This window comes from Microcaecilia unicolor, chromosome 5 (genome assembly GCF_901765095.1).
Source record: "Microcaecilia unicolor chromosome 5, aMicUni1.1, whole genome shotgun sequence".
NCBI classification, from domain to species: Eukaryota; Metazoa; Chordata; class Amphibia; order Gymnophiona; family Siphonopidae; genus Microcaecilia; species Microcaecilia unicolor.
In genome coordinates, this window is record NC_044035.1 from 58,168,204 (window position 1) to 58,182,359 (window position 14,156).

At 45.1% G+C, this 14,156-nt stretch overlaps 2 protein-coding genes across 2 annotated transcripts in view; one reads left to right on the forward strand and one right to left on the reverse strand.

The window, feature by feature from the left end:
- Positions 1 to 14,156, forward strand: part of ALDH18A1 (aldehyde dehydrogenase 18 family member A1) — a 948,333-nt gene that overhangs the window by 504,647 nt on the left and 429,530 nt on the right. The window lies entirely within an intron of this gene.
- CPN1 (carboxypeptidase N subunit 1) overlaps positions 1 to 14,156 on the reverse strand; it is a 68,492-nt gene that overhangs the window by 29,048 nt on the left and 25,288 nt on the right. The window contains exon 3 of the mRNA XM_030202937.1: positions 4,803 to 4,958. Coding sequence (XP_030058797.1) covers positions 4,803 to 4,958 — 156 coding nt within the window. The remainder of the gene's footprint in view (positions 1 to 4,802; positions 4,959 to 14,156) is intronic.

Here is a 14,156-nt window from a genome sequence, read left to right on the forward strand (position 1 = left end):
GGTTGGTGGGGATGGGATCAGAGGAACAGGTGGTGCATTTCGAGGAGGAAAGAAGGCGGGAAGTTTCATCCTCGGTGATCTCAGGAAAAGAGGAGAAAGAGACCTGGGTAGGTTGGTTGAGGGAGAGGGTTAAAGGGTGAAGAGGAGGTGGTGGCTTGGTCGTGAACTCAAGGTTGATCTTTTGCACTTTGTCGCGGAAATAGTCGGCCAGTGATTGAGGAGAGAGAGAAGGGGGAGTAGGAGCGGGGGGCACTTTTAGGAGGGAGTTAAGGGTGGTGAAGAGACGACGAGGGTTGGAGCTGAGAGAATTGGTCAACTGGGTGTAATAGTCCTGTTTTGCACGGAACAGGGAGGAGTGGAGGGAGGATAGCATGAATTTGTAGTGGAGGAAGTCTGAAAGGGTACAAGATTTCCTCCAGAGGCGCTCAGCGGATCGGGTGCAGGAGCGAAGGTAACGGATGCAAGGAGTCAGCCAGGGCTGGGGATTGGTGCGTTTTGTGGGACGGGAGATGGATGGCGCAAGGGTGTCCAAAGCAGAGGAGAGAGCGGTATTGTAAGCAGAGACCGCTTTGTCGACAGTTGCGGAGGACGTGATGGAGGGGAGGAGATTAGAGATAGTAGATGATAAGGTGGAGGGGTCAATAGCCTGGAGGTTCCTGGAGGTGGTGGTTAAAGTTGGACGGGGTGGAGGGGGGGGGGTGAAGAAGTGTGAATGTGATCAGGTGATGGTCGGAGAGAGGAAGAGCTGAGACGTGGAAATTGGAGGGTGAGCCGGAGGAGGAGAGGACGAGGTCAAGACAATGGCCGTCACGGTGAGTAGGGGTGGTGGAGCACAGCTGGAGGTTGAAGGAGGATGTTAGGGTGAGGAACTTAGAAGCATGGGGGTCGGATAGGTCATCAGCATGTACGTTAAAGTCTCCGAGAATGAGGGACGGGGATGAGGGGTTAAGAAAGACAGAGAGCCAAGCATCAAAGTCGGTAAGGAAGGAAGGGAAGGATTTATCAGGGGGGCGGTAAATGACTGCCACTCTGAGTGGTAGCGGGTAGAATAGCCGGATGGAATGGGCTTCAAAGGATGAGAAGCAGTGAGATTGCGGAAGGTGGAGGGGTTGGAAACTACAGGAGGGTGAGAGTAGTAGCCCAACGCCTCCGCCGCGGCCAACTGGGTGGGGCGTGTGGGAGAAGAGATAGCCTCCATGGCAGAGGGCTGCAACTGAGGCAGAGTCTTCCGGAGAGATCCAGGTTTCGGTTAGGGCAAGCAGTTGAAGGGAGCGAGAGATAAAGAGATCGTGGGTGAGAGACAGTTTGTTGCAGACTGAGTGGGCATTCCACAAGGCGCATGAGAAGGGGAGGGAGGAGGGGGGAAGGAGGGGAATAGAGATGAGATTGGAGACATCCCGAGATCGTTCGCAGGGATAGGATGGGGACAGGTGAGGGGGACCTGGATTAGGGTTAATGTCTCCCGCGGATAGCAGGAGGAGGAGCAAGAGAGTGCGGAGGAGGGTGGGGGAGGTCGGGCGACGAAGGCGACAAAGACGGGGTGTACGTAGGAGGAAAGGGGATGGGTTAAAGGCAGGAAGGAAGTGCCGAAGGTTGAGAGCTAGGAAGGAGGAGGGGGACAAGAGGGATGGTGAGGTGACGGATGGAGGTGAATAGGGTATTGCGGTGGCGGGCAGGGTGGGAGGGCAGCGGGTAGTTCTAATGGTAGACAGTGGGAGTGGGGGGGAAAGAAGATTAGGAAGGAACAGGGCAAGGAAGAGAACATGGACAGGGGCCATAGGTGGTGACTGAGGTGTAACAGGTGACTGTATAGTGACTGAGGTGTTAAGCAGTTAACAGGTGTTAATGGGTGACTATGTAATGACTGAGGTGTTAAGCAGATAGGGCTTGAAGCTAGGTTTTGGGTTGGCGATTAGGTAAGTCAATGGCTGATAAGCTAGCAGGCAGGTAGGTAAGTCAATGGCTGAGAGGCTCGCAAGCAGGCAGGCAGGTTACTCGATTTGTTAACAGGCAGATGGATTGGAGCAAGCCGGAACAAGCTGAAGCAAGCAGGAACAAGCCGGAACAGGCAGGAACAGATAGACAAGCTGGAACAAGCCCTTAGTTACTTAATCAACCAATTGCACAAATTTAGAATCAGATGATTGAATACAGCTAGGCTTTATGGCAGCCAACTGTGTTGAATCTAAATCTCACTATATACTGAACTTTACCATGAGAGTGAAGTAGTCATCACAAAGTATCTGCAAGAATGCTATGCCACGATGAAAGGAAATTCCAGAAGAGATGAAAAAAAAAAGTTGTTGAAATATATCAGCCTGGAAAAGGTTACAAAGCCATTTCTAAAGCTCTGGGGCTCTACTAGACCAGTCTGAGAGACATTATTTCCAAATGGAGAAGACTTGGAACAGTGGTGAGTCTTCCCAGGAGTAGCCAGCCTGCTACAATTACTCCAAGGACACAGTGACAGCTTATCCAGGAAGTCACAAAACATCCCCAAAGAAAATCCAAAGAACTGTAGTCCTCTAACATCAGCTAAGGTCAGTGTTCATGACTCAATAATAAGAAAGAGACTGGGCAAAAATGGGATTCATGGGAGACTAGCAAGGCGGAAACTGCTGTTATCAGAGTAACATCAATGATCGTTTCACATTTGCAAAAACACACCTGGATGATCTCCAAGCCTTTTGGAATAATGTGCTATGGACAGAAGAGTCAAAAGTGTAACTCTTTGGAAAACACAGATCCCATTATGTCTGTCATAAAGCAAATACACCATTTCACAGTAAAAACATCAGTCAAACTTGGTGGTGGTAGTGTGATGGTGTGGGGATGCTTTGCTGCCTCAGGACCTGGAAAACTTGCCATTGTTGAAGAAACATAAATTCTGAACCAAACTTGAAAATTCTTGGAGAATGGTCATCTGTCTGTGAGCTGAAGCTGAAGTGTAATTGGGTTATGTAGCAATACAATGATTAAAAACACCAGCCGCAGTAAAGGGAAGAGGTGAGTACCGGTGGCAGGGCAGCATATGGGAATCACTGCCGCTGCCGGGTTTGGAATGTGATGAAACAGGTAAATGGATCTCAGCTTGGGGGGTGGGGGCAGCATCTTGTTTTGGGCCGGCACTGCAAAACACAAAAGCAAGTCTACATCTGAATGGCTGAGGATAAACAAAATTAAAGTTTTGAACTGACCTAATCAAAATCCTGACTTTAACCCAATAGAGATGTTGTGGCAGGACCTGAAATGACCTCACATTCATATTGTTCACAACTCCATATCCCTTATGTGGAAAATGGTGTATAATATTAAATTAAATTATAGTGCTCAGATTGCAGTGTATGTGCTACAGCCATAAAATAGCTTATGACATATCACTGGGACCCACCATCATAGCACTAACCTCCCTTCCGTCATTCCTATAGCTGAAAAAATCAACTACAAAATAACACTTAGCTTATTATGATGTAATTCGGGATCCTGTGAATAATCAGGCTGTTTTGTCACTGACAATCGTATTTTTATATTTTTCTTGTGTTGCAATCATCCCAGTGCTCATGTGATTCGTGTTTAAAAACGTCCATGTTCTTAACATGCTGCATGTTTCGCCTGATAGGCGTCTTCAGGAGAACAAAAATGTCTGATCATGGTGGGACTGTGGACTGCTGCCCTCCTATTTTTGTTCTCCTGAAGACGCCTATCAGGCGAAACATGCAGCATGTTAAGAACATGGACGTTTTTAAACACGAATCACATGAGCACTGGGATGATTGCAACACAAGAAAAATATAAAAATACGATTGTCAGTGACAAAACTGCCTGATTATTCACAGGATATGGAGTTGTGAACAATATGAATGTGAGGTTTCTATAACATTTTTTATGTGAGAATATAAGAAGAAACCGTATATTTTTGAACCCCAGAGTTTTTGTAGGACCTGAAATGAGCCAGTCATGCATGAAATCCTATGAATGTGTCTGAATTAATTAGGTTCTGCAAAGAAGAGTGGGCTGAGATTCCTGAACAGCAATGTGAAAAACTGACATCAAATTTTAGGAAGTGTTTGGTTGCAATTATTGCTGCTAAGGTGGTGCAACCACTTACTAAGTTTAGAGGGCAGTTACTTTTTCAAATGAGTGATCTGGGTATTGGATGACATTGTTTCTAAAGAAATGATGCAATAATTTAAAAACTGGGTAATGTGTTTATAAAGGTTCCCTTTGTCTAATACTCCATTTTGTTTAAAGATCAGAAACCATTCAGTGTGACATAATAGGGGAAATTAAGAGGGGGCAGTTACTGGGTATTTCCCTGTCCCTGGAGGGCTCAAAATCTAAGGTTGTACCTGAGGCAATGGAGGGTTAAGTAACTTGCCCAACATCACAAGGAGCAGCAGTGGAATTTGAACCGGCCACCTCTGGATGTCAAGACCAGCGCTCTAACCACTAGTCTCATTAATCCATAAATGTAGGCATGTAACTGGCTTTATTCTATTGTAGAATTTGGGGGTAAGCGAACTTTTGAATAGCACTTCTGCAAGTAGAACTCAGTTTGGTAGGGTAGAATCTGACCCTTGTCTCCTCTCAACCTCGACCCTTGTAGTACTCAAGATGGTCACTTAAACTGTCTCATCATTCAGTTTAGGAACTATTATAACACTATTATGTATATTGTTTTGCTTAAAGTAATTCATATATCCTGATGTTTCAAGTGTACAGTTAGCAGGTACAGCATGTTACTGATCCAGGGATAATTTTGTTTCCAAATATGCTGGAGTTCATGTGCTCCTCTTCCTTACCTGGCTTTTCCAGTTGTCTGGCAGAGGCATGTGATGATTGGGTCCATTAATCTTTTCATAGTAATATATTTGCGTGTTGAGATCTGGGAAATTACGATTGAGATCAATTTCATTAATGTTGTTCCTGCCGGTGAGAAATCCATTTGCATCTGGACCCTGCCAAGAGAAGGCTGTACTGTGACCATTCAAAGGAGATGCTATGCTGCCATTGCTACATAATTTAATTTCATATATCTTATTTTGGAATTTTATTTCATGTCAGTTTGTGTAATTGTAGAGGTATCCAGGAGAGAGATGAGAATTGTGTGTGTGTGTGGGGGGGGGGGGGGGGGGGGTGGACAGAAAGATTGGAAATAGCAAGAGGAAGAAGACAGGGTACATAAAGTCTAGGGTTGGGGATCAGATTAGAACAGTAGATTGAGGTAGGAAAGTCTATGATAGAGAAACCAGAGCAGTCAAATATATCTATATTAACAGGAGGAAAGAATCGTGGGATGGAAAAAACAAAGTAGATGGACTTAGAACTAAACAGGTCAATATTCAAATATATGAATGGTGACTACAGCGTTTAAATTGTGTTTGTATATTCAACTCTGCTATCCACAGAAGTGGTGATGCTGAATATATGTTCTAATAGAATCATAGAAACAGAGAAAATGACAGCAGATAAAGACCTTATGGCCCATCCAGTCTGCCCATCCATACCATCTGCTACCCCTTTCTCTCCCTATGTGCTTATCCCACACTTTCTTGAATTCAGATATGGTTCTCGACTCTATCACCTTCACTGGGAATCCGTTACATGCATCCACTACCCTGAAGAAGTATTTTCTTACATTAATCCTGAGTCTGTCCCCTTTCACCTTCAACATATGCCCCCTCATTTTAGAGCATTCCCTCAAGTGATAAAGACTTGCCTCTTATACATTTATGCCATGTTGGTATGTAAACATTTCTATCATATCTCCCCTCTCCCGTCTTTCCTCCAAAATATACATATTGAGAGCAGTGGTGACTGGTCTGAGCTATAATACTCCTGGAGGAATTCTGCGCAAAAAATTTTGAAAATTCTGCACATTTTATTTGTAATTTTCTTGAGCAGAATCCCCCCCCCCCCCCCATTATAAGAGCTGGCATCTCCCCCCAGGTATGAAATACTGCCCTCTCCCACCTCCCTCCTCCACCACCACCACCACTGCAGTTTCCTATGCACCTTCCTACATACTCCACCGCATTCCCATGGCACACATACACCTCATCCACCTTTCTCCAGTCCCCTCCACACTTCACCTTTTTCCAGCACCCTTCCCTACACCCACTCACCCACCATTCAGCTTTTTTTGCCCCCTCCATGCTCCACCTATGTTTTTTTTCCAGCCCCCCACCCCCACTCCCTTCCTCTTTGCACACTCTCCACTCCAGCATGCTAAGAGGAGAAACCGCACAACTGCACATCGAGCTGCTTCCTGCACCTCTGCTGTCCTGGGGCTGACTGTTCCTTTGAGCCTCGCAGACCTCTGTACAGCTGTGTGAATTTTTAGACCGGTTTCTCAGCACCTAAGAGTCTTTGTAAAGACTGACCACTTTATATCTTCATCATTTGACACAAATTCATTATCACTGTTTCATGAGACTCCTGACGCAGGCGCTACAGCTGAATCATGGTGACGTGTCGTCTTTTTTATATAGAATAAACTAATGTTTGCTTTTACCTTCATCTCCCATGAGATTTTTTGGAAGTGTCCTGTTGGCTACCCTTATAGCTGGAAGCAGCCCAATGTGCGACTGTGCAGCTCCTTCTCTTGCCACGCTGGAGCAGTGAGTGTGCAGGAAAGGGGGAAGCATCCAGAAAGCAGACTGCACAGAATTCTGCATGGGAAAGGCAGAGTTCTGCGCACTCTATGGAGGTGGGGAATTTTGGATTGTGCATTGTGCAGTAGTGCAGAATTCCCTCAGGATTATTATATGGATAGCAGCAATATTCAGCCACTAACCAGATGGTTATGTGGAAAAAGTAAGGACAGCAAAACCTCTCTCCTAACTTTTTTCTCAGAGCATGGATACCAGCTCAGTATCACCCACTATCTGTAGAGTTAGGAGGAAAACCCATGCTCCACCCTGGACACTATGGAGTTCATTTTTGAAAGACAAAAATATCCAAAAAGTATCATAAAGCAGCATTTGTATGAATGTCTTCTCAAAACATCCAAATCAATAGTTTGAAACCTATTTTGCAGACATTTATCTAAGCAATCTGTCTGCAGTGCATCCAAATCACAAGGGGGCGTATTGGGGGCATTTCAGGGGTGGGCTTAGGGCAAGCTTAGGGCGTTCCTAACACTTGGATGTTATACAGCCATAATGGAACAAAACAAAAACTTCCAGGGCTGAAACTTCAGTGTTTTGGTCTAGACCAGTTTTTAGAATGAATGAGGCATAAAAAGATGCCCTACATGACCAGATGACCACTGGGGGGAATCAGGGATGCCCCCCCCCTTACTCCCCCAGTGGTCACTGACTCCCTCCCACCCCCCAAGAATTTTACTTACCAGCCTCTATGACCGCTTCAGATGTTATAGCCAGGTCTATTAGAGCAGCAAGCAGGTCGTGGGAATAGTGCAGTGGTCAGTAGAGAGGAGGACCCAGGCCTATATCCCAGTCTACCTATTATACTTGCAGCCCTCCTACACTCCCAAAAAAACCTACTGCACCCACATATAGGTGACCCCCTTCACCCATAAGGGCTATTGTAGTGGTGTACAGTTGGATATAGTAGGTTTTTAGTGGGTTTTGGAGGGCTCACCATACATGGTGAGATGTGTACCTGGGAGCTTTTATATGAAGTCTACTGCAGTGCCCCCAGGGTGTGCCATTGCTCTCCTGGGATGTCTGTGTGGCCAGTCTACTAAGAATGCTGGCTTCTCCTATATCCCAATGGCTTGATTTTCTACATTTTTCACTTGGACTTTTTTTTTTTTTTTAATGGCCCAAAAAGATAAACGCACAGACCATGAAAACATCTTGCATGTGGTCATTAAAAAAAAAAAAAAAAAAAAGATAGGCATTTTGCTGTTTCAAAAATGGCCATATTTCCTATTCGGATTTGGAACATTTAGCGCAAAACGTCCAAAGTCCAGCATAGATGTCATATCAAAAATGCCCCTCCACCTGGTTAAGTCAAGGACAGTCTGTAAGAAAAGCCACATACGGTGCTTATCTGAACAGCAGCCGCCAACTATCCAAATGAGTGTTTTTGAATATTGGACTGAAAATGTTTAATGATTAGACGTCAAAGCAAAAATGGGTTTATCTGTTTATACTGAAGGGAACTAACAGGTAAAGCAACAAACCAATCCCTCAGTAAAAGACAGAAACTAAGGGCAGAATATTCAGCCCACAGCAATAAGTAACTGGTAAGCTGCTTCCAGCCAAGGCTAAACTAACTCCAGATATTGAATGCTGGGGCATGTTCAGCTCCTGGCATTCGATATCCAAGAAGTTAACCAGGCCCCAGCCGATATTCAGACCAGTGCCTGGTTAGCTCAGCACAAAAAGTTTTGCTAGTTTAACTTTATGTGGTTTCTTAGCTGGTTAGCAGACTGAAAATCGCTGCTAACCAACTAGGTTGATGTTGCGGCCTAACTCTGCCCCTGGCCCGTCCCTAGCCTAGCTGGTTACAGGATTGCTGGTTAGTGGACATATTCAGCTGCACTAACTGGTTATGTGCTGCTGAGCATTGGGTGCCGGCTCAGCGAGGTAACCATACAGGAGCATCTCCAGCCAACTTTTAGGGGCATGGTTATCAACATTGGCTACCATTAAGACATGCTATTTTACCATAGGTCCCATTTTATGCAATGAGACCTAGTTAGTAATAACTGAGGTCAACAGTAAAATAACACGTCTCAACAGTAGCCTACGCTGATAACTTATCCCTTTAGTGCCATCACAGTTTTATGGCTTGCAATTAAGGAATTTTTCTGCAGTGATCAGACCAGACGGGAAGCATTTACTCGTGCCTCCGAAACCCCAATAGAAGCTAGTTCTGAGTGAGTTGTAAGAAACTGGAAGGCTAATATAAAACCAACAATCACCCTTAGCTTTTTTATATCTATTTTAAGATATGGAGGCCAAGTACATATGGAATTCCCATGATATGATCTCCTTAGGACTTATACGGCTGTAGAACCTCACCACATCCCCTGCATCTCTTTGTGCAGCTGGATTATGTTTGATATCTTGGTTGCTGAGTGTCAGTACCAGTAGCCATTCATGCAGAATGCCAATGAGACCTTTTTTTCAGACAATTTGTAGGCAGCACTTCTGCAAAGCTCTTTGCTTTCTGTTATTTTAATTTTCCCAAGAACCCGTCAGTGTTTGTTACAAGCATGGAAGAAAAGCATTGCAAAATTTGACTGCTCAGTTTTCTTCATAAATCCAGAGAGAAGTACAGGATAATGTGTAACTTTTTCTCCTCCTGAGCCAGGGGAAGGGGCCGAGGACCAAGGATTCTTACTGGATGGGGTAGGGAGAGAGCCTGAACCAATCAGATTTAGTAAGATGAAAACAAAATTCTGTTTGTTCCATTGAATATATACATATGAGGGTGAAAATCAGGAATAGTCTGTAAAACCCAGGAAATTTTCTATTAAAAAAAAGAACTGAAGATGGAAAGGTCCTACAAATGTTGCTTTTGCCAAGATGCATTGCATCATTTAGCCATGCTGAACAGCACCTTCTCCATTTGTCCATGATGCCAGTCTGGCCAAATCCATCACTAATTTTACTTCTTCCTCCTTGTTTAGTGTTCAGCCTTATCTTTGGAAAGGAAGAAGGCTAAATCTATTTGCCATGTATGTTGTACATAAAGAGAATGTGTTTTTTTTTTAAAACTTTATCTACATGACATCCCTGGAAGGGTCACTGTATAATGTCTGTGGGTGAACAGAGAAGGGCAGCTGTGGCTATGGGAGAACAAGCTTGGACAAAGTATTAGTTTTGTTGGGCGAGGGAGGTTGGGAGGGGCGGCAATGGCTAATACAGTGTCTGCGTTGGTGTTAAAAGCATCAAATGACTTCCTCGTTACTCAGAATGACACAAGGGCAGACATAAAAAAAATTTTCTCCCATCTCTCTGCAAGCTTCTCTGTGCAGGAGTGCATTGAAGGACCTTAGTAATATTGAATTCAGGACAAGCGATGTGTGTGACACTGGTACCGCTGAAATCGTTGATTTTCAGCGGAGCTGTGGGTGACTAAATAGGTTAGCAGAAATATTATGATTTACTCCCTCGTGTTGTGGGATGCCAACCACTTCACAACTGCAAAATATTGTGTATGATGATCAACTGCCCTTTCATTACACAATGCAACAGTTCATTGTTGTAATCTGTGAGCCAAAGGAAGGTGCAATTAAAATGATTTTACTGCCCAATAGTGTTAGTCTGGGGAGGTTAAAGAGCTGAGGCTTCCTTAAAGGCTGGGACATGAGCTCTTTTCACCTAAAAGTGTAGAAATGTAAAAGGTGCCAGTGATTTGTCCTACTCCTCCCAGGGCACATACTGTGGTGCCTTCTGCAGTTATATGTGCCCCACATGCTTGAAGGGTTCACGCATTACCTTCAGGCTCCATAAATGAAGAGGAGATTTAATGCTACTACTAGAATTGCCGCTGCTCTGCTAGGTGAGACTGGGACCTGCAGCTTCTGAGTTCCTGCTGTTTGTGTGAATGCACTGTGATGGGTACAGTTAATATGATAGTAACATAGACCTCTTCCCCTTAGTGAGATTCCAGTATAGCTTCTTTTCTCTATTCCTAGAGAAAGGCCTTCCATCTGCTCCCCCCCCCCCCATATATATATATATATATATATATATATATATATATATATATATACTAGTAAAAAAGGCCCGTTTCTGACACAAATGAAACGGGCGCTAGCAAGGTTTTCCTCGGAGTGTGTATGTATGAGAGAGTGTATGTGAGAGTGACTGTGTGTGAGAGAGAGAGTGAATGTGCGAGTGTGTCTGTGAGAGAGTGTGTGTGAGAATGAGAGTGTGTGCAAGTGCGTATGTGAGACACAGTGTGAGAGAGAGTGTGTTTCACACAGATACAGTGTGTGCGAGAGAGAGTGTGTGTATGAGACACAGACTCTCTTTGAGGCTGAGTGTATGAGACCAAGAGAGTGTGTGAGTGACTGTGTGACACATAGAGAGTGAGTGTGATACAGTGTGAGACACAGAGTGTGTGAGAGACAGTGTGTGAGAGAAAGAAAGAAAGACATTGACTGAGAGAGAGAGAGAGAGAGAGTGTGTGACAGAGATACCTCCCCCCCCTCTCTGGTGTCAGGCCCCCCCCTCCCTCTCTCTGGTGTCAGCCCCCCCCCCCTCTCTCTCTCTGGTGTCTGAGCGTTACTGTGCAGGACGCTGAGCTCTGGCTGTGCTTCAAGGAACTGACCAATCCTATTTAATGGAATGCACCTCCAACATTCTGAAGCCGAGAAACCTCGTGTGGTTGGTCACTTCTGCTTGTGACGAACCCGGAAGTACGTGATGTCAATTCAGGAGATAGATACAGAGAGCAGGAATGCCTCAGCCATGCAGTCAGCTTCAGAATGTTGGAGGTGCGTTTTATTATATAGGATATATATATATATATATATACATACATACATACATACACACACACACACCCCTGTAAGGAATCGGAGAAGAGGGATTCAACCTGCACATCCTGGAATTGGTCTTCTCTTACAGTACAATTTGTTCTTAATTGTTGAACCTGAATCTTTATAAGCAATGTATGGGTATTTGTGTGTTTGTGTATACACCTATACAGTGCCTTGCAACAATGTTCGCACCCTTGTGCATTTTTTCGCTTTTTGCTGTCTGAAAAAAATATAGTTCTAAATGCATTAATATGAGAGTTGGTTTCACAGTTGTACATAACATACTGTACATTTTCAATGTGAAAGAATCATCAAAGTATTTAAACAAAATAGTAATTGAGCCAAAGAAATCAAAAAATCTTGACTGTATAAGTTTTCACACCCCTTGACGCAGTACTTGGTGGAAACCTTTTTCACAGCAGTAACAGCCAGAAATCATTCAGGGTAAGTATCAACTAATTTTGCACAGTGGGTTGATACAGTTTTTGCCCATCCTTCCTTTTAGAATAACTCAAGCTCTTCAAGTTGGCTAGGGATTATCTGTGAACTACAACTGGGTTACTTGAACTTTCACTTTCTTCTGAATCACTTCATTGTTACTTTGCTTTGTGCCTAGGATTCACTTGTTCAGAACCCTTATTTTATCATCCTCACTTCAATATTCCCTTATCTCTTGTTTGTCTGGCCTAATTAGATTGTAAGCTCTGTCGAGCAGGGACTGTCTCTTCGTGTTCAAGTGTACAGCGCTGCGTACGTCTAGTAGCGCTATAGAAATGATAAGTAGTAGTAGTAGTTTAAACCCTTTTGAATAGTGACCCCTATAATATATAAAAAAAACTATGAGGCTCTTTTACAGAGTGTCAGTAAGCCCGATGTGAACTTACCGCATGCTAACTCGGGACTACTGCCAGCCCAACCTGGCCACTAGCAGTAGCTACGGCTCAAATGAGCGCCATTTCCGTCATGCCGTAAAAACAAATTTTTATAGCGTGGTGCTAAACCGGCAGTAATCGAGCATTGCCGTGCACTGCCTGGTTACTGTCGAGTTACCGTGGGAGCCCTTACTGCCACCTCAATGGGTGGCAGTAAGTGCTCCCTGCCACATGGCCACGCTGTAAAAATGATCTTGCCGCATGGCCATTGTTTGAATGAGCTTTACCTGCTGCGGTAAAAAGGGCCTTGGCATGTGGGAAAAACGGTCTCCACCGCTACCACAGGGCCCTTTTCCTGCAGCTTAGGAAAAGGACCCCTATTTTTTTGTTTGTATGTTTTATTTATGAAGGATTCATTTGCTGATATTATAGTTTTTGTTCTTAATGATTACACACAGCAAAAGACCTCATACATCAGAGCTTCCCAAACTGTGGGTCGGGACCCCAAATGGGGTCATGACTTAGGTGGGATCTCCATAGATGCATCATAATTCTGCACCTCTGGGGAGGTCACACAATTTTATTTGGCTGGTAATCATGGGGTCAAGACAAAAAGATTGGTGTGCACTGTCTAATATGATGGAGAGGCACTAGAGGGCACCAAAGGGACAAAAAAGTGAATGTCCTTATAATTTGAAACAAAAGAAACTGATCCTCCTGTCTCAGGTCACAACAGGAAAAGCCAGCTAAGGGACAGGAGCATGTGAACTCAAAAAGTAGGGTTACCATATGTCTGGATTTCTGTCCGGGGCGTCCAGCGGGTTTTGCCCGCCCGCCTGTTTGTCCTTTTTTTGGACAAACGGGCAGGCGAGCGGCGCCGTGGGTCTCCCCTCCCCTTACTTACTATCTGCCCTGGTGGTCTAGTGACTTCCTTGGGGCAGGAAAGAGCCCCCTCTTTCCTGCCCGGAGCGCTGCCTGCCCTTGCCTCGCGAGACTTCAACTCTCGGCGGCCATTTTGAATCCCAAGTCAAGACCGAGAAGGATGCAGGGCAAGGCAGCGCTCCGGGCAGGAAAGAGGGGGCTCTTTCCTGCCCTGAAGAGGTCACTAGACCACCAGGGCAGTAGATAGTAAGTAAGGGGAGGGGAGGGGAATATGTGACAAGGGGGAGGGGAGGTGATGGGGGGGCAAGGGAGGGGAATATGTGACCCGGGGGGAGGGGAATATGTGACGGGGGCGGGGTGAGAGCAAGAAAGGGCGGGTTGAGGATCTGAAAGGGACGTGGTGTGGGCGGGGCTGGGGTGTGGTGTGGGTGTAGCAGGGGCGAGGCAGGGGTGTGTGACATGTGTCCTCTTTTTCAGAGGACAAAAAATAGTAACCCTATCCAAAAGCATTCTATAAATGGCACCTAACGTTAGGTGCTAATTCCATGCCAAAATCTTGGTGCAGAAATGCAAGGTGCCGAAATAGAGCTAAATGGGGAAATATAGTTAGGCGCCCAGTTATCAGATTGCAGGCTAAGTGTACCCACACACAACTGCAAAGGGGGCGTTCCCACGAAAGGGGCATGGGCGGGGTGGGGCGTTCTGGAAAATTGCACGCTATATTATAGAATACTGCGGTTGAGCGCCGAACTTGCATGCCAGGGTTTACACCTGGTTTCAGTTGGTGTAAGTTCTTGTGCCCAAAGTAGGGCATGGAATTCAGTGTCCAACGCTATTGTATACAGAGCGCTCATCTCGGAGTTCCATTTATAGAAAAGTGCTGGCTGCTGAGTTTTTTTCAGTATCCAGATTTGGCTGAATCTAGGCCTTGTGCC